This window comes from Stegodyphus dumicola, chromosome 9 (genome assembly GCF_044657685.1).
Source record: "Stegodyphus dumicola isolate Sdum_Otavi_A_Nest chromosome 9, ASM4465768v1".
NCBI lineage: Eukaryota > Metazoa > Arthropoda > Arachnida > Araneae > Eresidae > Stegodyphus > Stegodyphus dumicola.
In genome coordinates, this window is record NC_140776.1 from 117,511,747 (window position 1) to 117,537,584 (window position 25,838).

Genomic DNA, 25,838 nt, shown 5'->3' on the forward strand with positions numbered 1-25,838 from the left:
CTGAACTTTTTTTTTTTTTTTTTTGCCTGCCTTTTCATCTTTATTATTAAACATCAGTTTCTTCACTCTTTCACACTCACATACTTTACTTGCCAGCTACAAGGTAATGTGTTATTGATTTCCTTATCAGAATCACCAAGTATTGCCGTAGCAAATGCATGTAGTGTTTAGACGTTTGGCATACAGAAGGGGAGTAAATAATATCTAGATACAATAATTAAATGTTAGAATCCAATACCATTTTTTAATTCACATAAAATTCAACAGCAAAATAGGAAAATTTTTAAAAGCCAATATATGTTTAGAATTCCTAATATGGTGTTAAGTGTTGCCATTAAATTTTATTTTTCCTTTCTCCTCAGTTTATCATATCAGTGCTCAACTTTCTTAATAAGATGGTTTCCATTTCTTCTTCTTTTTTTTGGGGGGGGGTTTATTATAAACATTTTATCTTTTTTAACTTTACTTATTAACTATAACTTTTTACACATTGAAATGAGTTGAGCAATAAAATGACAAAACATTTCAAAACGGCATATCTTATGAATCTTCCAACATATAAATTTTTTTAATTTTCACTATATTATTTCTTTAACATATGGTGATAGTACTGCGTGGCAATATCTTTTTATTTGTGTTGCCATGCATTTTTTATTAGTTGTATTATTTCTTAAAAAATAATACATGGTGATAACATTTAGTGGCAAAGTCCTTTTATTTGAAAAGTGATGTGGTCAAAAAAGTAAAGATTGAGATTATTAGAACCTCCAGTATAATACTAATTCAGAAGTCAAACAACAAAAATCAGCGTTAATTTTCAAAATTTTCACAGTGTGTGTGCTTCATGTTGTGAAGAAATGGTGGCACCTAGAGCTGCCTAAATTGGAATTCTTGTAGTTCTTCATGTGATCATGTGCACCTAAGTCCAAATTCTGTATTTTGAATTTATTTTATGCTTGGTGTAAACTTAGTGAAATTCTGATTAACAAACTCAGTGTTTTAAAAGAAATATGTTACCATTGCCAAAATTAAATATTTTTATCTTCCAAAGTGTAAAATATTTTTCGTTTAAATTTTTGTCTAAAGTGATTCAAAAGCAGTAAATGCACTTCTTCATCTTTATTTTCATGAATTACTAGCAGGACCTCCAAAATCACGGTAGCTGAACTCGTAAGAATCATTACACATTTATTTATTTTTCTCTTTTTTATGCAGTAAATGTTTTAGGTAACAGGTGGGGCAAGCATCTAATATGTAAAAATTATTAAATTTTTAATTATTATATTAAAAATAATATATTCTAATATTAAGTATATAGGAATGTAAATACAAATGACAACACAATGAATGTAAATACAAACTTTAAATAAAAATAAAGTTCATGAAACTATTTATTATTTCTAATCTAATAAATTTTTTAAAAATGTCATTTGTATTTACATTCCTATATACTTAATATTAGAATATATTATTTTTAATATAATAATTAAAAATTTAATAATTTTTACATAGTAGATGCTTGTTCCACCTGTTACCTAAAACATTTACTGCATAAAAAAGAGAAAAATAAATAAATGTGTAATGATTCTTACGAGTTCAGCTAGAGTAATTAGTTGCATGACCCTGAAAAAATAAATGTTGTTTTTTAACATTATATTTTGTAGTATTAATAGCATTATTATTATTTTGTGTGTATATTATAATTTCAGTGTGATTGCCACTTTCTTTATTGATTAATGGAGTAGGAGTATTTTTTACTGCTTTTATTTTTATCATTTTTATTATAATTTGTTATTTTTTTTGTTTTGTTTTGTTTATGGAATTGATGTGAATTATTTGCATCTTTTATTACATAAGAACTGATGTTTATTTCAAATGGAATCATTTAAGTTGCATTAAATTTTAAAATGTTAATCATATAGTTTTATTATGTTATTGAATCATTTAAATAGTAAATAAAAATTGTTTGTATACACATAAAATAATTTTTCAAGTTTATTATAGTTTATTTTTCATTAATATCTTTTGTATTTTATTATAGGAATTATTAGTATATTTAGCTATGTTTATAAGAACAGAGCCACAGCTGTTTCAAGAGATGCTGAGACTGAGAGTAGGCTTAATAATTCAAGTCATGGCATCAGAATTAGCTCGGTCACTTAAATGTTCTGGTATGACTTTTCTTATAATATATTTCTTTTTTCTCTTTTCTTTATTTGTATTTTCTCTGTTTGTACGTTCTTGTGAAAAAGTCTGAGATAAATATTTTTAATATTTAGGAGAGATTTTTTCTTCCAAGGGAGCATCAAATGTTTTGATAAATCTAAAAAATAAATTAGAGTAAAATAATGTTATAGATATATATATAATTAAGATCCTATTCATAATAAATAATAGATAGTCATTAATTTTCGGAAATAAAGGAATTTACTTTCATTAGTTCAAAGCTTTTTGCACTGATCAGTGTAATGAAACATTTGCTATTTAAGATCAGTTATTATCAGTGCCACTGATGTGTTATTTTAATTTGAAATGTTCCCAGTATTCCTTATTTTCTTATAAATTGCTAATTATAAATATTTTAAAATTATAATGCACATATTTATTTCCTTTTGCAGGAGATGAAGCATCTGAGCATTTATTGAACCTTAGTCCATTTGAAGTGAAAATGCTTTTGCATCACATTTTAAGTGGAAAAGAATTTGTTGTAAAGAGTGGTATGTATTTAATATGTGTTATTTTTCTATTAAAATATGAACATTTGCATTTGTATCTAACAGATTTTAAAAATTCATGCTGCTCCTAGAATTGAGAAATAGGCATTTCTATGGTAAATATTGTACATGATATATTTTTTAATTTATGTTTTGCAATTTAAAAATATGTACAAAATTTTTTTAATTCTGCATAATTTTTTTGCCTAGCACGAAGTGGCGTTGTATCTGTTGCGAATCCTAGTAAAGTCCAAAGTAAGGTTAGTGAGTTTTAGTTGCTGTATTCTAGTTATATTTTTTAAATTAACATATACCGTATTGACTTACTTATAGGCCCCCTTTCCCTATTAGCTTCACTGCTTGAAAAGCAGGAGGAGAAAACATCAATTTCTGAAGACATAGCTTTAATGATAAGCACAGCACATTAAAAAGACCAGTATTATTATATTATGTATTTCAAAGGACTTAGCAGTTTCAGTAATATTCTTTTCATTTACACAAAATACTTTCCCATTTGTGGATACATTTTACATCATTATTGTAAATAAGAAGTGTTTAAATTATGTGCTGAAAACACTAATATGTGTGTAAATATGGTATATAAAAAGTGTTTACATATTAATTAGCCAAAATTTATACACTACATTTGAATAATATTTTAGTCTCTTCATCTTTTCAGTTAAACTTCTGTTTTTATGAAATCATTCTTGCTTAACTTTTTACATGGAAATGTCATTTTTTTTTTTCCCATGTCCCCTTATTTCAATTAAAAGGCTTTCATTAGTCCGGAAATGCTCCAAAAATTGATATGTCAATAAATTATTATTACAATAATTATTCTGCCAAATTAACATTTTAACAAATAACCTTAAAATAGTTAAGTGTAATATTTCAAAGAATCTTTGCACTTAATTTTCTAAAAAGCAGAATTTTTACTGCATACTTTATTTAAGCATTTAACCAGTATGTCTATATTTAAGAATTAACTCATGTGAAGATCACAGAAGCATATCTTAAAGCTTCTTCTTTTAATTTAAAATGTCTTAAAATTTTTAGCTGTAAAGCACAGCGTTTGTATTATGTTTTAAATTTCATATCAAATCACTGAGCCTCTAGCCCACTGTGGCTAAAGCCATAAAACAGATAGTTTGCTCAAGATTCTATTGCAGCAATTTTACAGGCTGACTGAATGAAGTTTTCATTGCTTTTCTGTAAATGCCAGGAGTTTTCAAGAAAGATGTCAAAAGAGGCATTTCTTCCTAGAGGCAAATGGCTCATAAGTGCTTTATCATAGTGCAATAATCCAGTGTACTCAGCATACACTGCCCAGAGAGGATAGTGTAGTGATGTTGACTATCAATCTGAAACGTCCAGGTTCAAATCCCGTAGATGGCATTGTCATTTTAAAGTGTATAGTGTATAGGTGGCAAGGCGGCATCTGAAACTCTTGGTTAGCTGAAAGTCCTCTCAAGTGATTGGTGGTAGGGAAAGAAGGTGAGAGACGTTTGGACCGCTCGTATTCTCCCTCAATTGTTCCTTCTCAAATTGGGACTGAAACTTATCTGTTAGCTAGGTTCAGCAATATCTTTATCACCTGTAGTACTGGCCAGTCAGAGGCCTCAGGCACAGAGGTGCTGGCTTAGTTTCTGCCTGTAGATGTAGCTGGTTTAAGTTGCTGTCATACCCATGAAAGAATAGTTGAAACATCACAATGTTTCTTTGAATATTTTTGACCCAGTGAGACCTATCTGGAATCATTTATTGTACTGGCTGAGATCTATATTCTGATTGTCTCAGCTCAAGGTGTATCTTATATACAATCCAGGTTCCAGTTTTTATTCTCCAGGCTGGGTGGGCTATGGACCAATCTCATTAGACATTGATTTATATTACTACTCATTCTGTATGTTTTGTAGCGAATAGAGTGGACCACTTGTTCTCCTTTGAAAGCAGTTGAGATGGCTAGGCTTTAGAGCAAAGTAAGATCCACACTTTTTGAGAATAGAATTCCTGTTGTGCTACATCCTCTGCCTTATATGGTGATGACCTGTAGTCTCATGCACAAAATGAGGTGGCTATAATGAGTTACTCACTTAGGTTATTTCTTCAGTTGCTAGCCCCTGTTGAACATCAAATAGGAGTCCTTTATTGTTTGCATAGGCAGAAGGCAATTTCAGTTATCTTCTGTCTTGCTTCTAAACTAAATGCAACATTTAAGTACACTGCTGGCAAACTTTTAGGTCTCAGAGCAAAGTATTGTAGTTGGAAACTTAATATATTTCTAAGAAAAAATTGCTTGTTTACTGTAGTATTTTGTGGTCTGGTAACAGCTTCAGAAAATGGGACTTTTGATGGTGTTCAGTAGCATTATTTATTAATGTTTTGAGAAATATTATTCACTGTATATAGTTGTTACCTTGAGAAGTATCATTGTATACATGATATATTGACAGCTGGAAAATAAATTCTTAGACCAATATTTCTTTCAAATAATGGTAACATGTTAATTAATTGGAACTAAAAATAAACAAATTGTAAAAAAATTTTAAAATTTCATGAAAATTTACTATGACAAACTTGACAATAAATAATGACAGTTTATTATCACTTATTTATTAATTTTTTCTTCATTGCATAAATAAAAGTGCATATGTTCATATGTACTCAGAAATAATTATGAAATTGTGTATTTCCTACTACTGCTGGACACTTAATGACACTTTAATGAAATTTGTAGCCCCAGAGAGAAATTACTAGAAATTATCTTCATTATAGATTGCTGATTGTGTGGTTGATTGTGTTCTTATTAATTTTCAGCTGTGGAAAAAAGTCTAATCACGTATAAATATACTTCCAAACAAAGTGATTATTTTTAATGCAAGAATTAATAACTGACTTCATCTTGCTCACTATATTTATTAATTGCTCACCGTCCAGTTTTATCAAAACAGAAATAAAAATAAAATTGGAAAAAAAAAATTATCAAACATACTTGATTATTGAATATAGGAAAAGATTAAATATAAAATCATTTCTCCTTCAAATCAAACAAACAATGAAATTAATTTTTTTTGTATGTAAACCTTAACTAAACATATAAGCTTGTTTTTATTTTTACAATCTTAAAATTAAACAACATTTATTTTTTGACAGGTACAAATTAGAATTAATAAAATCTTTTTCTTCAAATATTTGAATAAGATTTGTAGCTCATTGCAAATTAATTAGCTGCATTATTGATTTTCTGGTGCATTACTCATGTTCATTTTATTGAAAGTTAATATAAATTTGGACTTCACATAACTACAATTTTAAAATCTTTGCAACATCATATTGTAACAAATGCGCATAATTGAAATGCCTTTGCAAGCCACATAAAATTTCTTCAGGGCCTGCATGCAGCCTGTGTGTTTAGACAAGGGTTTCTTAAACTTTTTAGTGTGGAGACCCCCATAATCTTTACGAAAATTTTGTGGGACCCCATAAGCATTGCACAAATTCTATACACGTGTGGGTGAAACTATCAGTTTCTTCATTTGTACTGTAATATACTGTTGCAGTTTTAGGTCATTAACTTTAAATTTTAAAGTAAATTGAATGTTTTTGTTATAAAAAAATGCATTGAAATGCTTTTGTTTTTTCTTTGTCTGTATTGTCTTATCTTTATCTATTTTCAGATACATCACTTAAAAATATTTGGTAATTGTAAAATTATTATAATAAGTTAAAGAAATATTAAAATTGCTAAAATTTTTGGTGACCCCCTTACTGTAGACTACTATCATGACTCCAGTTGGAGTTGCAACCCACAGTTTAAAAAACTCTGGTTTAGACCATTGATGTAATAAAACATTGTGGTGGATTGGCAGTAGATTGTGAATTGAAAGGGGAGATGAAAAGAAGTACCTTCTGTAAGGAGATGGCAAAGGAAATTGGAATTAAAAGGCTGACATACTAGCTGAATTAAAATAATTAATACTCTTTTGTTGATAAAGGAAACTGGACTAAATTTCCTTCTAATAAAAAATTGCAATAAAAGCAGAAACAGCTTTTAGCATAGTTTATAAATAAATAAAATTTATTGTATTTCAGAAGAGTGTTGTAGATATCATACTTGGAAAAGATGGACAGGTAGATGATGGATCCTATGAAAGTGACCGCCAAGGTCAGTGGCTGAGGAGGCGAAGACTGGATGGAGCCTTGAATAGAGTTCCTCGAGGGTTTTATCCCAGAATTTGGTCTGTTTTAGAAAGGGTAAGTGTTTCTATTGTGTTTAAACTCAGAATTTTTTTGCATGTATGAACAATTATAATTAATTTTTTTTAATATATTTTTCTAAAGTTTTAAAGCTGTAAAGTTTGCAGAATTAAAAAAGTTAGTTAAAAGGAAAAATACATCTCTTTCAAAATTATTTGTATTTTATAAATGTATATTGATAAATGTGGGAATGTGTGATATGTTTTAATAGTAATAATACAAGAAAGTAGATTTCATTGTTTTAAATAAATCTTGAAAGGTATTATTTATTTTTTAAATCAGAAAGAAAATGTAATAACCACTGGAAAGAGAAACAGACAATAATTTAGTAGACTAAAAATAATTTAACTTAAATTGTATCATTTTGCTCTTAATTATATCAAAATTATTTGTTTTTCTTTAAAACATTTCTACCCTATTAAAGTGACAATTAAACAAATTGGCATTTTCTATTCACCTCCCTGTCCTTTTATATTATATTGTAAAACTGTTAAATATGTATAAATAAGTTACTTAATTTTTGCAATAAGTGTGAAACTATCACAAATTTTTGTGTTTGTTAGCATATTTTTGTTTAAAAGTTCCACTTCTGGGGTAAAATTTGATGCTTGCATATAATGCTAATTTTTGTTTTTTATTCTTTAATTTCATTTTTTTAATGTAATGAATTAATGCAAGCGTTCTCAACTAGGGGTGAATTTCATAGTTTAAGGGGGATATAGTCAGCTTTTTATTATTTACCTATTAAATATTAAGTTTAAGAATATAATAAATTGCTTTTGTTCAAGATCGTGTATTTATCAACATTTTCTCTACTTTTTCTTCTTTAATTTATAAAGCATATTAAAGAATAATTTAAATTTAAACAAATGTATATATATTTTTCGAGTTTTACAAAGGAGGGAGTGAAAGGGGAGCATGGGCTAAAAAAAGGTTGAGAACCACTGAATTAATGTATTCAGTTTAGTTGATTTCTATCTTTCTTAAACCATATGCAGATTTATTCTGTACATTTTTTCAAGTGACTTTGATGCAAGTATTTATTATAACTGCTGATGGCTTCTCTTAGCTATCAGTATACCTGACTCCTCATATAAATTTTAAGCATATTAGGGAAAAAAAGTCATATTGAAATTTTGTGTAAAAAATTAGCATAGCAATGAAACAGCTTTGTTATTTCAATATTGTCAGTATTATTGTGATATATTAAAGATGCACAGGACATACAAAATTATGCAAGTGCTCTATTATATTTATTTCAAAGATGTAAGCGGTTGTTTATTTATTTTGAATATATCTTATATCTCTATGTATGTGGCAGTTTTTTAATAAATGAACATCGAAATCTTTTTAAAAAGAATTATTTAAACTAATATGTAATATATAAAGTATCTTATTTGTGATTGGTTGGCATCATAATAATGTATTGTTGCGTGCGTACGAGTTCGTTACGAAATGAATGTACAAGTCCAATGAAAAATTAACAAATTTATTATTATCACAACAAAAATGTTTAAATTTCCTCAAATATTCTTTCAGTTTTACAATATCTCACAGTAGTTATTTTCTAACTACTCAAACGTTCAAAAGAACTTGATTCAAAACAGCTAAAGATGACAGAGATGACAGGCCTTAGCTTGGGAATCCCATCCATTCGCATCTGCAACTATAGAAAATTGGATCTTATACACTTGCCAGGAGGTCTTCCCATCCTAAGTGGATAGCTTCAGTGAGGGACGAGCAGGCATGGGTAAACATTTAAAACCATCCGAATTGCTCCCTGCTGTCGCTACGAATTTCCTTAAAGTATCTACTTCTTTCGCAACGGCTGAAACCCTATCATCAATTTGTTGTTCGACGGCAGAAACTTTTTCTTCTACATGTTCTTTTACCGAAGAAACTCTTTCTTCTATTTCTTCTTTCACTGAAGAAACTTTTTCTTCAATTTGATCTTTTACCGAAGAAACTTTTTCTTCAATTTGTCCAACTTTATTTTCAACTGTGTCAATTCTGCCTTTCATAACCTCAAGTGTATTTTCTATTACGCTAGTAATTTCTCTTTTTATTTTGTCATGACCTGCTTCAATCTTCTCTTGAACGGATTTCATCTCGTCTTTGACGGATTTCATCTCTTCCTTAATGGATTTTTGACCAGCATCCATTTTCTCTTTAATTTCTTCTTAAAAAGATGTTCGGCCAGCTTCCATCTTTTCTTGGAATGCAGCAAAAGCACTAATGAACTGTCTCAATTGTTCTTCCATTGCTCTAGTGATTGGCATTCAAATCCCACTTCTGACACCAAAAATTGTTGCGTACGTACTGGTTCGTTACGAAATGAATGCACAAGTGCGATGAAAAATGAACAAATTTATTATTATCACAACAAAAATGTTTAAATTTCCTCAAATATTCTTTCAGTTTTACAATATCTCACAGTAGTTATCTTCTAACTACTAGAACATTCAAAAGAACTTGATTCAAAACAGCTAAAGAAAGCTAATCCGCGAATTCGCTACAATCAACAAGAGCAGTTTTCTAAACAACAACAAACTAAGTAACTACCACAAACTGAGAGGTTTTTCTCCTTTTATAAGATTTTAAAATCGTGCGCAAGAATTTTCTAGTACTTTCTCGAAATCAAAAAAAGATATTTATTAAATGTTACATGCACGCACTCTTGTATTTTCAATTTTCCGGCTTAGCTTTCTTTTAATATTCGTCACTTGCTGCACTGCGCGGGAAATAAAACCATTTAATTTACAATTCAACTAACATAAGTTATTTAAATACCAAATCTGTAGCAGTATTTTTAAAAAGGGTTAAATATAATATAATAATAGTTTGTTAAATATTTGGTTTTTAAAAAATATGTATTTGTCCTACATGTATCTAAAGTATATTATATGTATTTTACCCCCTTGAAGTGCCAAGGATTGTCAGTAGAAGGCAAATTACTCAATCAACAGCTAACAAGAGAGGTAATTTTGTGAAATTTTCTAATTTCTGATATTGCATGACAAACATAAAAAATTCCAATAATTATGTATAATTAGAATTTTTTTCAGAAATTTTTTATATATATGTATTTAAAACAATCGTGATAAGAACTGTTATCTTCTCTAGTCAAATTATATTGTTCCTTTAATATTTGACTATTTATGTCTATTCATAGTGAAATTAAGTTATTAATGTATTATTTCCAGTTAAATAAATGATTATACATCCTTTTATGATATTTTAATCTTAATCCAATAAAAACATGTTCATATAAGCACCTATTTTTTGTATATATATATTTATATATTCTTGATTTATTTGAATGCGATTGAATTTTATTAAAAGATTTCTTTAAGAACATTCCTGGCAGATATTACTTGTTTATTTAATAGTTCATTCTATGGTATAGCTAGAATACGTAATACTGTAACGTATTTTGCAGTTTTTAATGAAATAATAGATGAGCTTTTTAGTAAAACATCAATTTTATTCTCAGTTCACAGAGATATTAGATAATTTAAAATACAATTTTATCCATTATAGCATCACACTCTAGCTTACTTTTACTATTGCTTTCTTGATAAATTGTCAATCATCTACTAGCTGGTAAAACTTTCAGAATAACAATTTTAAACATTTCTGATTTTGCTCAGCAACAGTTACACGATAAAAATATGGCATTGCCACTCGAATATCAAGGATAATAAACATAATTATTTGTTAAATAATAAAATATTACAATGCCATTCTTCTAACTTTTTGATATATATATATATATATTTTTTTTTCAACTTCATACCTCTAATAGCATTTTCTATAGCGGAAATGATGAAAATCTAAATAGAGGACATCTTCAAGATAATTTATATGTTGTTTCTATGCAAGATAATAATTAAATAAGTTACAAATGGCTATAAAAATAAAACTGCATCACATACAATGTCAAAACCAGTGTTATTTTCCCACATAATTTCTATATTGAAACTCTTGTCCCATCAATGCGTGAAGTCCTGCATCCAATGTTTTGGGTTCCTGCTGCAACCATATATCGACACTCCTTTTTAAAGTATCTGCATTGTCTATGAAATGTGTAACTCTGAAGGAATTCAATAAATGAAAATCATTCAGGACTAAATTCGCACTGACGAGGAAGTAATCATATTGTATACTGTGGCTTAGTAGACTGATCTGTGGCAAATTACAGCTCAGTTACATCATTATACCACAGTATCAGGGTTCATATGGTCCTTAAAGCTACGTTCAGATGGCGGCATAAAGAGCATAGAGGCATAGTCATAAGGGCATAAAATACGGGAGTTCCGTTCACACCTGCGAGATGGAGGTCTAAGCTGTGGCCAATGAGAGAAGCTAAATTTGCGCATGCATGGATGTGTCTACACCTTTCGCACGCTGTTTCCTAGCTCGATTGATTTCCCACGCTCACTCTGCTTATTTTCGTTATTTTGTGTCGTGGCTTTTTCAGCTCACCACAAAGTTTTACTGGCTCAACAGAATGCTCTTTTATCTGCCCTTCTTATAAGCCAAGAGGCAATGGAAGAAGGTAAAATAAGAAAAAGACGAAATGTTCTAGAGATATTTTTTCGAAAAGACCTGTACTTGGTTGGCACATATTTCTGTGGAAAGCAACATGGAATATTTCTCCATTGTGCTGTAGTACTCTCTATACTATAAACATGCACATGCATATTTATATATATAAAACCTTCTTGAATTTTTATATATAATTTCTCTGATGAGAAATATGATATTCTAAATATGCCTAATTAAAAAAAATCTTGAAGATAAGTGAGAGATAGCCTGTATATAATATTTTTCTATTTTGCAGGTGTTAAAGCAGTTAAGCGGAAAACAGTACTTACCATACATTAAATTTTTTAACATTTTAAATCAAAGAAACATGTTTCTGTGTTTAGCACTCCTTATTCACTGTCACTGTCGATCACTACAGTAGTTGGCTGCACTACCAGTATCAATTATCACTAGTACTAGTATCCAACAACTGGTCACCATGACCAAGCAACCAGAACTAGTACATTACTATGAAACGTTCACCCAACAATGTATTTTATGCTCAATCATTAAATGCATTTTACTGTGTTGCCAACTGTTTGTACACATCTATTTCTAATAATTTGCATGTATAAGCCGCACCCCTGAATTTCATATGATTTTTCTGAAAAAAAAAGGGGGGTTACACCCGAGAAACTACAGTACATAGTAAACACTAACTTTCAGGAATTTTTCTGGATAATTCTGAAAACTGGTATGTTTACATCATATCAGTAATTCAAATTAAACTCTGCTCTGCTGTGAGATGTCATAGATGTAAGTTTCATCCACGTCTGTTGTCATAAGTAATTACTTTTAAAGATTTTTCATGTGCTGATAAATTATGACATTTTTTCACTCACTGGCAGACATGCATATTAAAGCACCAAAAAGAGTTTAATTTCAACATATGCTGTCATTTCTATTTACGACCAATATCTCAAAAGTAATTTCACATTGACAAAATTTAGGTACCCGAGTCTTCAAATACAATCAAATTATAAACTTTCATACCTTATCCAGGAATGTCTACCAGAGAAATAGCATGAATTTAATGATCAGAATTGCATTAAAATGATTTTAATAAAGAGTGGATAATAATAACAAATACTATTCATTAAATTATAGTCCATGTTATGAAATATGTGTGCTATTCATTTTCATTAAAATAAAATTCCTTTCATGGAGAACATAATTAAAAAACAGAACAGAACATCAACAGGAGACAAATCTGTCTAGACTGTTGACTGTTGTTTTAAGGATAATTTACTACATTTTTTCCTTCTTGGAATTCATAAGAGCATTTTCTCAAAAGATTAATATTTTATTACTTACACAAAGCTTACACCATTGAATTGACTATTGTGACTATACTTAAATAAGTGAAAATAATTTTTTCTTTTTTTTTTAAAGTAATATTTTTATTGTTTAAAAAAAAAAAAAAAAAAAAAAAAAAAAAAATTCAGATTTTTGATATTGATTTGATGTTTTAGTAAAACTAATTAATGAAGTTTGTTTGGTCAGAAAATCAGCATTTGAAGCAAATAGCAATACAATATTTCCAGCTTTTTCAATAAATTTATTCTTAAATACAAAAATAATTAAACGGAAAGAAAATGATAGTAATAATTTATACAAAAACAATAAACAGAAAAAAGTAATAATAATAATTTACACAGAAAAAAATAAAATTTTTGCAAGCATGCATTTTTTAAAGAATTTTCATAATAAAATGAAAAATATTGGATGGGATCAATCATCTACAGGATCATACACTGCATGCATAATCCTGAGTTTAACTTTCACTTTACAAGTTTCATCCATATTTTTCAATTTAATGTGAAAACTCATTAAAAAATGCATGTCATCATCGTAGGTTTCTTGCGAGATCAACTCATTATTTCGTTCGGAAATGATTACGACTAATTCGCATATGATGCGCTCCATATTAAAAAAAATGTCGCCTTCGATAGAGCAGCGAAATCGTCTAAAGAAAGCCGTTTTGTTTTAGCTTCGCTCTGATTGGTCGAGGCTTATCCCAAACTCGGCATCAAGTTGAAAACTTGGAACCTTGTGCCACGAGCCTTAAACCAGATTATGTGACATACCTCAGACTGGTTGCCTTTTCAATGGAGCTCGGGTTTAACCACTCATACCCTTTATGCCCCCGTCTGAATACAGCCTAAGAGTCCTTAAAAGTCCTTAAGTTTTTTGGAATCGATTTTTGGTCCTTGGCCAAAATCGGCAGAAGGTCCTTAATTTTAATCGTGACATTTCTGTCTGTTTTTACGACTGCCATTTTGAGTGTGAATTAGCAGTTTGGAGGTATATTTTTGGCGATTCACTGATAAATAGGGTTATTTGAATGGGTTATGATTTGTTCCTATTTCTAATATAAGTGGTGGGATACTCAAGTTTCTGAGCAAGAAGCGAAACAGGTATTTCAAAATTATTTCACTTTTTCTAATGAAGAGCTCTTAAACAACTTTTCGCTTTTGGGGATGTGAATTCTTTTATTGAGTGGCTTTAAATTTGGCAACTTATCAACATTTTGGCGATTTTAAGATCAGGTTCTATAGAAAATTTTAAATTCCATGATCTGGTAATTTTTCGACGGTTTTTTTAAACATTCTAACATTGATAAATATCATTAAAATAATGGTAATATATTGAAATTATATTTAAAAAATAACATATTAATTAAAAATATCTTCTTTTTAATTTTTTCATGATAAGATTTTTCTCATGTAATTGTCTCAGTGTGTTCAGAATCTCAGAATATGCATCAGTTTTTTCTATAAAATTAATTTCACACTTTTTCCACCTGATTTTTTTTTTTTTAAATATTTCTGCCTGTTTGCTGTTACAAAATTGGTAGGCGTAATTTTTCTTCAGGACATTAGACATTGCAACTAAATTTAGAAGAATTTGAAGGCAAAATTTATAGACCCACCATTTCAGAAGATTTTAGAAAAATGTGACAAAAGGAAAAATGTCTCTATGGTTTTAACACATAATGGATGTATTTAACAGAAAGTTTGCAATGAATTTCTTACTTTTTGGAGAATATCTGGAAGAATAATGAAAACATAATATTTGAATGTTTTACTTCTGATACTGGAATCCTTTTCTTAACATGCTTATCTTCCCTTTATTTTCTCTACTTTTTGCTAGACACAAGTATGGAAAATATTAAAAATGCTTCTAATCTTATTACATGGACAGGTATTATAGAAAAGAATTTTTTTTATTAATAAAGAAATTGAAAACTGGCAATTTAAAAGAATCATCTAATATTTCTTAATGCATCATATGCAGGTCTGACGCTAGGCATTTTCCCAGCTGGTGCAATCACGTGGAATATTAAACTTACCTCTGTAGATCCTAAATTTGGCTGACTAGTGCCTTTCTAAATTCTAAAAGTTTTGCCATTTCTACATTTTGTTGCTCAATGTGTCACTAAATTCTGAAAATTCTGCCACACCAGCTCTGTAACCAGCCCTTACCATACATATTTCATATTTCTCCTGAATGTTCATATTACTAAAGAAATAAAATTAGCAGCTTTTTCTATACATTCTAAATGCATTTAGTTTTTTTTAGAATAACAGAAATCTTTAATTAAATCCAAAAATTCTAAAATGAAAAGGAAGCGTTTTGAAGAAAGAAACCGAGTACATACAGAGAAAGAAAATTATTCTTCAAATATATATATACAGGTATTATTATGTAAATTACCCAGTTGTTTATAATTTCAGCCTTTACTATAATTTCCCGTTTTTGTTTCCTTCCCAGAATGCAAATCACTTAGACAGTTTTTAAACTGAGGTTTTTATTGTGTAAGACAGAAATGTGTTTTTAATCTCCGCTTGCTCGCTGCATTAGTTCCTGCCAGCTCTGATAATTTGTAATTGTCTTTGCATTATCACTGCTGACATTTGAATTTGTCATGACAATAGAGTTACTGAGCCAGCTTAAATTAAAATTAAATTATATAGCCTTTGACCACTAGTTCACGTTTTTTGTTTGAATTTGATTGTTCTTCTTTAATTACATCACCACAAACTGCAATTGAATTGATTAGCATAAGAACATGCCTTTAAGTTCTTTTTAAATAAGAGGCTTATTTAAACCTTTGTCTGACTTCGTAGTTACTTTGAGACATAGCGATAACTTGCTTCACGTCTGTTGGGAGTTTATGGACTATTTAACTTCTACCAGATCAATTAAACCCTCATAGGTACATCGTGGAGAGGTTGACAAGTTAGGAGATAAAGCATGCAGAACTAGTCAGAACATTGGTTTTTGTATTCAAACAAATTTTTAATTGTTAGGAAAGATGTTTAAAAAGAAGAAAATTGATATAAATTAAGCCAAAATGTCTGGGAAGGCTTCAAATTAAAAAGATGCATAAATATTTTGTTAAGTGTTGTTGCTACAAAACATAAATATTTTGTATCTTTAATGTATAATTATCCTAATATCGTTTAAGAACCAATGACATAAATTGCATGTATTTTAAAGTGTGAAATTTTATTATCTTGTGATTTTAATAGGACTTTTAACAATATTGTTAAAAAATAAGTAAAATTTAATAGTAATCATGTAAATCCATAATGACTAAGGTTATCTAACTACCTAATTTAATTTATAACTAACTGCTTACCCTTAAAATTATCTCCGCCTAATAAAGTGAGTTTCATTATTCTTTAGCGTGGTGCAAGGTAAAACACAAAAATGTAAAAATCATGTAAAATTTATTCTTAGTATCTAATGAGACCTAAATGAGACCTAAAATAATACAAAGCAACTTAGTGTCACCTCTGGTGCTTTAGTGGCTTATTGGAACCTTAAAGTATGTTAACTTGGTTACAACCCCTGGAACTCTACACGGAGCTACGACACTAACCGCAACAGACAGAGCCCAACTAACTTTCAAAACTAGCTAACCGTGCCTACATCAGGCCTCTCAGTTTTGTTCTGATCAGCAGGTTTCTCTCTAGGTAAGGAGCAGCGGTGACAACAGCTAGTCTTTTGTTATAAATCATTCTGATTATGATTTTACTTCTCATTTTAAACTATGATGCTTGACATAAAATGCACCTGCTATTTACTAAACCTCTAGATTGAGCAAGTAATGAGACATTAAAAAAAAAAAAAAAAAATCAACATGAAACTAACTATTAGTAAAACGTAAATAAAATGTCACTTATCTTCTTTCAAATATACCGAACTATTGTAAGTGTAAAATATTTAATGCTAGACTAGAAGAGAAACACGCTAATGTGACAATCAAAATCGTAAAAATAACCTTGTATTTAGCGTAGGTATAATGAAACACTCAATCGATTTCGAGGGCAGCTAAAGGTCCCTCCTCATCAGGAGAAAGAAATACCTAGAAAGAAGAAAATAAAGGAGAAGGAGTCACAGAAACCGTGATAAGGACCACGTGTTTCTGTGACTCCTTCTCCTTTATTTTCTTCTTTCTAGGTATTTCTTTCTCCTGATGGAGACCTTTAGCTGCCCTCGAAATCGATTGAGTGTTTCATTATACCTACGCTAAATACAAGGTTGTTTTTACGATTTTGATTATTTAATGCTGTTTGATAAATTTCATAAAGTATATTTTATGCTCAAACTAATTAATAATTAAGTTAATTAAGTTATGTTTAATAATAATGCTTCCTACTTACGGATCTATTTTGTTTTTTGGGTGGTATTACAAAAGTGAAGTTGAGGCACATATAATATTTTAATCGAATTTATTAATTTGCTATTTGCTCATAGCTGCTTAATTTTTTTCAGTAATGGTCCTTAAAAGTCCTTAAAAGTGCTTAATTTCCATGTGCAGAAATGTGTACGAACCCTCAGTATGATGTACATTCACATTTCAACTCCGAAAATACACACCCATTATCAAATCACAACCCATTATTTCTCTAATATGTATTCTACTGTGCAATAGTAATTTACACTCTGCCAATGATTGATAGCATTGCTTACTAATTTAGCATGAAGTATGATTAAGTTGCTGTTCAGCCCCACCAGTGCCTGCGTGATTAAGAGTGGTGAATACTGGGAGTTTAACCATAGATGTATGGACTACAGGGATAGTTTTTCCCTCTGTGCAATGTAAATGCAAGACAGTTTCCCTTAGAGTATCCCCATGGGGACATCTCTATTCCCAGGCTGATAATTTTAATGAACTTTGCCATATTTAAAATAACCTAACCTGTGTTGCTCCTTGATGATATCATTTAAAACTACTCTTGTCTACTTCTTGTTATCACACAACAATTTATTACATGTTTATTTACTGTCCGTCTTATCAATCATGTAAAATCACATTTTGACAAATTGTGGGGGGTCACACAAGTGTGCATATTGTTAATAAATAAATAAATTAATGTTAGCCTAATATTTATAAATATGCTGTTACTACTGACAATTCCAAAGCTGCCAACTTTCCCAGTAAAATCAGACTTCCAGTTCTTCATACCATCTCTTTGTTTTTAATAATTTTTAGCCTTTGTTAAGTAAAATGTTTCCCAGAAATAAATAAAATGTATTGAATTAATGAAATGTAAACTGTGCAGATTCCTTTCTCCATCCCTAATGATTTTCAGCATACTTTTTTCTTCTTTTTTTCCCCTTAAATCTAAATTGTCTTAATGTGTTGTTGTGACTAGTATCACTTGTCTGAGCTCATCAGAACAAGCCCACAAATTTTATCATAATAAGGAATGCTAAGATTGCATCTGTCTTTGGCATGAGCCTAAAGTATCATACAGGTTTGACTTTGCTAAGATCTTGCCCAATTTTGAAGAGCATTCCAGGGGATTGGTCCAACAGTCTCTCATCCCTCACCTACAGTGAACCATTCAAAAGGAATTTTGGCTATAAGGAATTTTGGAATATATACATCCTGAATGCCCACATGTGCCACCATTACCATTAAAAGCAAATTTGAATAATGCACCAGAAAATCTATATATTCAACTAATTAATTAACATGGAAATATTATTTTTATTCAAAGACTTGAAGATATAAATATAATTAACTTTCATTCATACTTGCAAAAAAGATAGGTATGCTTAGTTATGAATTGTGCTAAGAACTACTGCTTGATTTGGGAATACATTTACGTGTGAATAGCTTTTCTTCATAATTGAAAATTAATAAGGAAAGAACGTGACTGACTGATTCTGCTGTCTGTACACAAACATTATACAAAAAGGTTTTGTATGTATGTATAAAATCGAAAATTATTTTATTCTAGAGTTACTGAAAAGTTTTTATAAGTTTTCATAATTTGTTTATTTTTAGGCTAAATTAAATAAGTTTATTAAATAATTAAACGTATTAAAATTATATAAAATAAAGGCCAATCTGAAATATTAATATTTAGCTATCAGTATGTTTGAACTACAAACTGTAACTAGCAGAAGTATATTAGGGTATCAAACTTAAGATTTCAGATAGAAAATAAATATAAATTTCAATTTATTCCCTTTGCTTCATTATTGTTATTGTTTATGTATACTTTAAGAAGTATTTATAAAGCAAAATTTTAAATTTAGTTTAAATATCATTTTATTTTATTGATAAGAAATTTTTAATTTTGCTAAAATACAAATTTCTAGACCATCGTCTCTTTTCAAATCACGCATATAGCCTGCGTGCAATTTAAGTTTGAGAACACTGATCTATGGTTTCTAGCCAATTCCTATGCTCAAGTGATGCTTAAAAATAATTTCCTTTGTACCGGCATAAACTATGTAACAGTTTACTAGGCATAACTTTATCATCTTCAGGTATCTTTTATTTGTACACCCACTACCATAAACACGTAAATTTCACAATTACAGAAACTTTAATTTGTGAAACAGCTTTTACTTAAATTCTAATTAAACTACAGTAAAGTTCTGACGTACTATAAAAAGTTAATTCATCTATTAAGTGACTTTTTTCAAAGAACCCTGTGAACTTTACAGAGTATATTTAAGTGTGCATTGTATTTCTTTCTTTTGTACAATTTTTATAAGCTACCCTCTGCATATTAATGGATCTGCCTTCTGCCTTTATTTCCCAATGAAATAATTTTGCTCTTATAAAATGGTAAAAATGTGCAGAGATTTCAAATTGTGGTAACTTGATTTCTTTTTTATTGCATCAAGTTTGTAACAAAAATGTTTTTTTTTTTTAAGCCCAAAGGGGCAATTTTGCCCAAAAGGGCTATTAATTTAATTTTGGCATTTTGCATTGAAAACTTAAATGCGTTGAATCACTTATCAAATTGTTGCCACCAAATATTATCATACCGTATTATATTTAAAGAAATTAAATAATGAAGAATTGCATAAATGTAAGTATGTTTCTCACATTGTGATAAAACAGCAGTACCTACAGCCATCAAATTTTGCATAATGTACAACTATCTCCACATGAATATGGGCATCTGGAAGCCCAAATTTGGAATTTGTTTTATTACCTATTTCATATTTTGTAAAACTTTAATTAATTTTTTATTAACAAACTCAACAATTTCATAGCAAACAATGGCAACACTGTACGGGGGGGGGGATTATCTCCAGTGCATGAGACTGTATATCAGAAATTCTAAAGATATGCTCTTTTAAAATTATTTTGTGATATTGCTGTTGAACTGAATTTTATGATTTAAGTGCAATGAACATGATATTTAATAAATAAAGGTAATGCACAAAAGGTTGAAAAAACTCCCCTTTGGGCATATTATAAAATCTGAAAACTTTCAGATTATATTTTATTTATTTATTTAGTGTGTGTATGTGTGTTCAGATGGGTTGTTTTTAATAACCAAAGTTTATGAACTACTTTTGAACAGATGACTCCTGGTGAACTGAAATTTGCACTGGAGGTAGAGACTGTGCTGAACAGCATTCCTCAGCCAGAATATAGACAGTTAATGGTAGAAGCTCTTATGGTGCTCACATTACTTGTCGAATATGATGCAGTGAAAACATTAGGTGGCATCATCAATGTGGAACACTTGGTACACAAGGCAAGTCGTATTTTCTTGGAAGATCAGGTACCACAAACTGTTCTTATTAGTTATATGTTACTAAAAAAAGTTCTTATGGTTTTTATTTTGCAAAATACAGATAATATTTTGTCCTAGTGATAAGTGTAAATGAAATAGAGAATGTAATAAAGTGTGTTTCATGTTTGTGTGGAGACGAGGAAATTTACATGAAGTTCTGAATCGTGTACATTTTATTAAAAAAAAACAAAAAATTCCATATATATATATATATATTTTAAGAGGTTTAAAAGATATGGTTTGGTTTTAAAATATTTCTTTTGTGTAAAAAAAAAAAAAAAAAAAAATCATTAGAAAAACCATTTGATATTTATTCAAAATGTATTCGTTTATCTCAAATTTAAAAAAATGCATTCTGAGCAGGATTATTTTCACAGTTAAAAAAAAAAACATTTTGAAGACATGAAACTATTTTTTTAATTAATTATTGTTTGTTTTAATTAACACCTGTAATTTGATCTACAGTGAAAATAAAATACACTGGTATTTAATGTTAAGAGAATTTTTAATTTAGGCATACAATGCAATAAAAAAATTTTATGGTACACTTCCATGATCATGCGTAATATTCATTAGCACAGAAAGGTCTAAAGAGAGGTTGCAAATTCGTACAAAAAATATATTAATATGGTATATGGTCCTCTCTAGCAGTTGTAATATAATATAGCCCTAACATGAATTTTGTACTGGAAATGAGGCAGTCTACAATTCCTTGTGGTTATCGGTTCCATTTCTACAACAGTACTATTTCCAGGTCCTGATAGAGGAAAGACAAGTTGCAGTTGCCGTTCCAAGAGCATCCTTGTCATATTTTATTGGATTTAATCTGTTGACCAATCTGTCCACTCAATATCCTAATTTTCCAGAAAATTATACAGTAGATTAGCAATAAATAGACAAGTATTATCATCCATAAAATTGAACTAAAGTCAACTGTAGCCTTGAAAAGATGAATATGGGGCTCTTAATGCTTTGCATGTTTCTTAATGCTTTGCAGCAGTTACTGAGCCTTTGTTAAAAACATGTAGGTATGTGTGTGTGTTCAACATACTGCATGTTCAGACCATTAAACTGTTGCTCCCATACAGGACACTTTCTTAGATACTGGAGGACAGGTAGCAGATCTCTGATTATCTTCAGATAAAGGTATATTGAGAACAAGTGGCTAGGGTGAATCAGGATTCATTTGTGAAGAGACTGGATTCCTGAGTCAAAATCACTGTCCTCTACACCATACATGAATGGGCTGTTTTGTGTGAAATAAGCTGGACACAAACAGGTGAGATCTTAGAGCCTTATGATTACCGTTTTAGGACTGTAAATGGCCTCCTGTTCTTTTATGTATATAAATATATAACATAGCTTAATTACATAAGCCTGATCTAGTGGATGATATCTAGAAAGTGAGGCTAATTAACTACATGGGTTGGACATATATAACTACATGAAGCTAAATTTGGACACTGGGGGAGCAGTTTCTACATACCTTTTCCCTTCCAGAAGCAACTGCTACAGGAGTAGGACCAATTGTTACAAGAGCCCATAATCTGTTTCATTTCCAGTAGAAAGCCATGTTTTGAGAATTATATAAGTGTTAAAGGGGGCCACTGCTGTCTATAAGCCTCTTTTTTGTTCCATCTTGCAAACTCTATTTTAGACGTTCTTGCAGCAATGATCCTTACTCACGATCATGTATGAGTACTATGAATGTCACAAAGTATATTTTTTTTTAATATGAAACCAATGTCTCTAGACCAAATTTCATTAATATTTATGCATTAGTCCTGGAGATAATCAACCAGATGTGAAAATTCTTTTAACTTTGAACACTAGTGGAATAGCTTGCAGTAAAATATATACAACAGTTTTATTAATTAAAGGAAAACAAAAAAGAGGGAGTGGATTGATTATGGAATTTCCACAATTACTCCTGACTTTCATTAAAATAAGTAAAATTGTGCTTTTCAGGCATTATTGCAAAAATTAATGAAATCGAAGAAGCTTTAAAGTATCTTTGTTTTTTATCACCATACTAGAATTATAATGGTACAGAGAAAAACAAAGGAAGCATTTTCAGGAAGAATCTGCATTTCAGTTGTAAAAAGGCATTCTTTAGTCAAGTTTTTGAAATAATTAAAGTCTCGAGAACATTTTTTTATTAGGATATGCATAAAATGAAATACACTCATTATATTTTGCATGAAAAGGAATACTGAGAATCTATGTATGTATGCTTCATCGTGATGTCATATTGCATTTAATCAAACTGTCATTCTAGAAAAAAGTAAGCGGTGATGCTACTATTTGCTGTGCTGCACCAAGTGGTAACGAAAATCCTTGTGGCGGAGCTGCCGGCATTTGCCAACACTTTTATGACAGTGCTCCTAGTGGATGCTACGGAACGATGACTTACCTCATCCGGTCTGTTGCCGCTACTATGGATTGCTTGCCCAAGCAAGAATTAGATTGCACAATAAGTTAAGATTTCATCCTTCCTCTAACTTTTTAAATCACTCCACAGATGCTCAACATAAGTTGTTTTCGAAAACTTATGTATACATATATTCATTGTTAACTTATTTTGCTTGGTAAAAAGTTAAAACTCTCTGCTTTTATATTTATCCAAGATAAAAAAGGTAAGAAAATTCAGATTGTCCGCTTTTACATTTATCCAAGCTAAAAGGTAACGAAAGCAAATAAATAATGAAAGTCATTGGTATAAAAAATGGTATGGATTTGTTCTAATGTCAATTAATTGCAATAATATTAGACTTGTGCCATAATTTATGTGAACTTCTGCTCCTAGCCCCAAGATTCACAGTATGACGATCCGTGTGCCAGTTTTGTTGTATTTTATTTTCATTGATCTAAATAATGTAAAACAATAGTGAAGTTATTCAAACATTGTTTAAAATATTTTGTTATGTTCCTTATGCTTGGTTTATTAAATCATTTGTTATGAATCTGAATTTACTTGTTTGGTTCTGCTGTAAAAATTGACATTTGAAGCATGTCTTCCCGAGAATAAAATAATTTACTAATTCAGAAGTCAAACAACAAAAATCAGCGTGTTTGACTTCTGTTTAAACAATGTTGTTTGCGTGTTCTGACAATGTTGTTTGACTTCTGAATTAGTATTTATTCGGCGTGTTATTGTGTCTTAATTAATAAAATAATTTATTCATTAATTTTTAAGAATATTATTCTCACTGGATTGTTTTATATGAAAAGAAAATTTAATAACTGGAATATCAAATGAATTTTTTAATTAAATGAAAAATTGATATTAGAAAAAATTAGATTTTAAACACTTAAAAACTAGGAAAATTATTTGTGGAGAATTTTTACTGTTCCTAAATTATGTACTACATGTTTTAATATTCTGTATATGATAACATCGTTATTCAATTAACAAAATACTAAATCCAGCATAGAAATATATAAGCACATTTTAAAAACAGTTACTATATATCCATGTCTATGTAACTGTTTAAACTATCAGTATTATTTTTCACATCTTGAACAAATTACTAATGTTCTGTTTATTCATTGCAAAGTAAATATTGTTTGTGAATATGACATCAGCAAGTGTATTTGACTATCCACAGTAATAAAGTATCATCCCATTGCAAATGAATTTGCTCTATTCACTTTAAAAAGCTTTATTATCAATTTGAAAACATTTATTATCAGTTTGGCATATTTCAGATGGATTACATACAATGATTTCATAACAATTTTTCCAATTTCAAATTATTATTATTATTATTTTTTTTTTTACTTTACCACATGTCTCTGTAACTATACACTTCGCATTATGTAATGAATTTGAGACATTTGTTTTTTGGTACTAGCCAGAGTAATTCTACTACACATAGCATTCTTTTAAATTTCCCATGTTTAATATGCAGCCATACAGTTACATATACATTGTTTATATTTTTCTTTTCCATCCTTTATACAGTTTTCACATTTATGCATCACAACTACTTTTCATTTTCCATTACATCTGTTAAATTTTATATTTTAACCATATTTAATTTCACACTAAAAATTTTCCTTATATTTCCACTAGTTTAATTGGGAATTGTCTGCTTATAATTTTCATATATGTGGATTCATTACATTTTTAAAAAAAGATTTAAAAACTTTTTTCAAGGAAATTTTTACCATCATGCAGTTAGATTATGTCTACTAAAATTCAATTCCTCTGGTATATGGACCAGCCAACTCTACCTAAGCTGTGCAATTAGTGCTCTATTGCACTTAAATTAATACTTTACCATCTATAATCATCATTAAATTATCTAATTTGTAGCCATGATGAACATGGCCAAAATTTTATTAATTTTGTTATTTTCCTAATGCTCCGCTGCAGCATCAATTCATAAAAGTTTTTCATAGAAACAACTTGTTTATGTAAACTTTAGTTGTTTTGTTATCTAACTGTATTATGTAGCTTCTTAACAATTTCATATGGTCGTATGTATTTCGGTTGTAACACTCTCTTGTCATTAAAATTTTGCGTAAAGACTTTATCCTGTAATTTGAAGTTCGGAATTTTTCTTTCTTTCAAATACTTTTTTGTATAATTAAAGTATTCACCCTCATTTAATTTTACTTGTTCCTTACTGTTATTTAATTGGTCTTTTACTTGTCAATTTATTATTGATGGAAATCTTCTGCTAGTTTAAGAGGCTCATTGCTATCTATGGGAATATTAATGTTCTACCAACAAAAAGCTCTGCTGGCAAAAAATGAGTGGTGCAATGTTTTGCATTATTTTAATAGAATTTAAACGTTAATAAACTGTCACTCAAATACTCTTTTTTCTGGGGAAGATTGCTGCACTAGATTCCTTCATCACTCTGTGTACTCTTTCCAGTCAACCTATTTCCTTGTGAGTGATAAATAGAACTTTTTCTGTGTTCTATATTTAGTGATTTTAAAAACTGATTTAATTCTGTAGAGCGAAAATAGGAAGCCAAAGCTCATAAAATAATCGTTTAGGTATTTTAGAATGGACTGGGAAGTGCAGTTGTTTAATGAAATTGTTTTAAGTACCTAAAGTAATGATCAATGATAATTAGTGCATAGAACTTGATGATGAGTGGATTGTGGCAGTTTCCCCATTATGTCAATAGCTATCATCACTCCCGGTATGAGGTCTTTCTTAAGAATCAAAACTGGCATGGAGTTTTCTGCTTTTGATTTACTT

The 25,838-nt window shown here is 29.6% G+C and overlaps 1 protein-coding gene across 5 annotated transcripts in view; it reads left to right on the forward strand.

Annotated features, from left to right (window-relative positions):
* Positions 1–24,257, forward strand: part of LOC118202754 (putative phosphorylase b kinase regulatory subunit alpha) — a 138,645-nt gene extending 114,388 nt beyond the window's left edge. For 2 of the 5 annotated variants that reach the window (XM_085823971.1, XM_085823972.1), the window contains exons 25-32: positions 2,042–2,171; positions 2,619–2,717; positions 2,807–2,830; positions 2,925–2,974; positions 6,807–6,968; positions 9,896–9,949; positions 20,405–20,608; positions 22,899–24,257. In XM_085823971.1, the coding sequence (XP_085680097.1) occupies positions 2,042–2,171; positions 2,619–2,717; positions 2,807–2,830; positions 2,925–2,974; positions 6,807–6,968; positions 9,896–9,949; positions 20,405–20,608; positions 22,899–23,102 (927 nt within the window). In that variant the 3' untranslated portion in view covers positions 23,103–24,257. Of the gene's footprint in view, positions 1–2,041; positions 2,172–2,618; positions 2,718–2,806; positions 2,831–2,924; positions 2,975–6,806; positions 6,969–9,895; positions 9,950–15,140; positions 15,257–20,404; positions 20,609–22,898 lie in introns of those variants that run through there. The other 3 variants (XM_085823973.1, XM_085823974.1, XR_015043072.1) reach the window with 2 other exon arrangements.
* Positions 24,258–25,838: the final 1,581 nt, after the last annotated feature.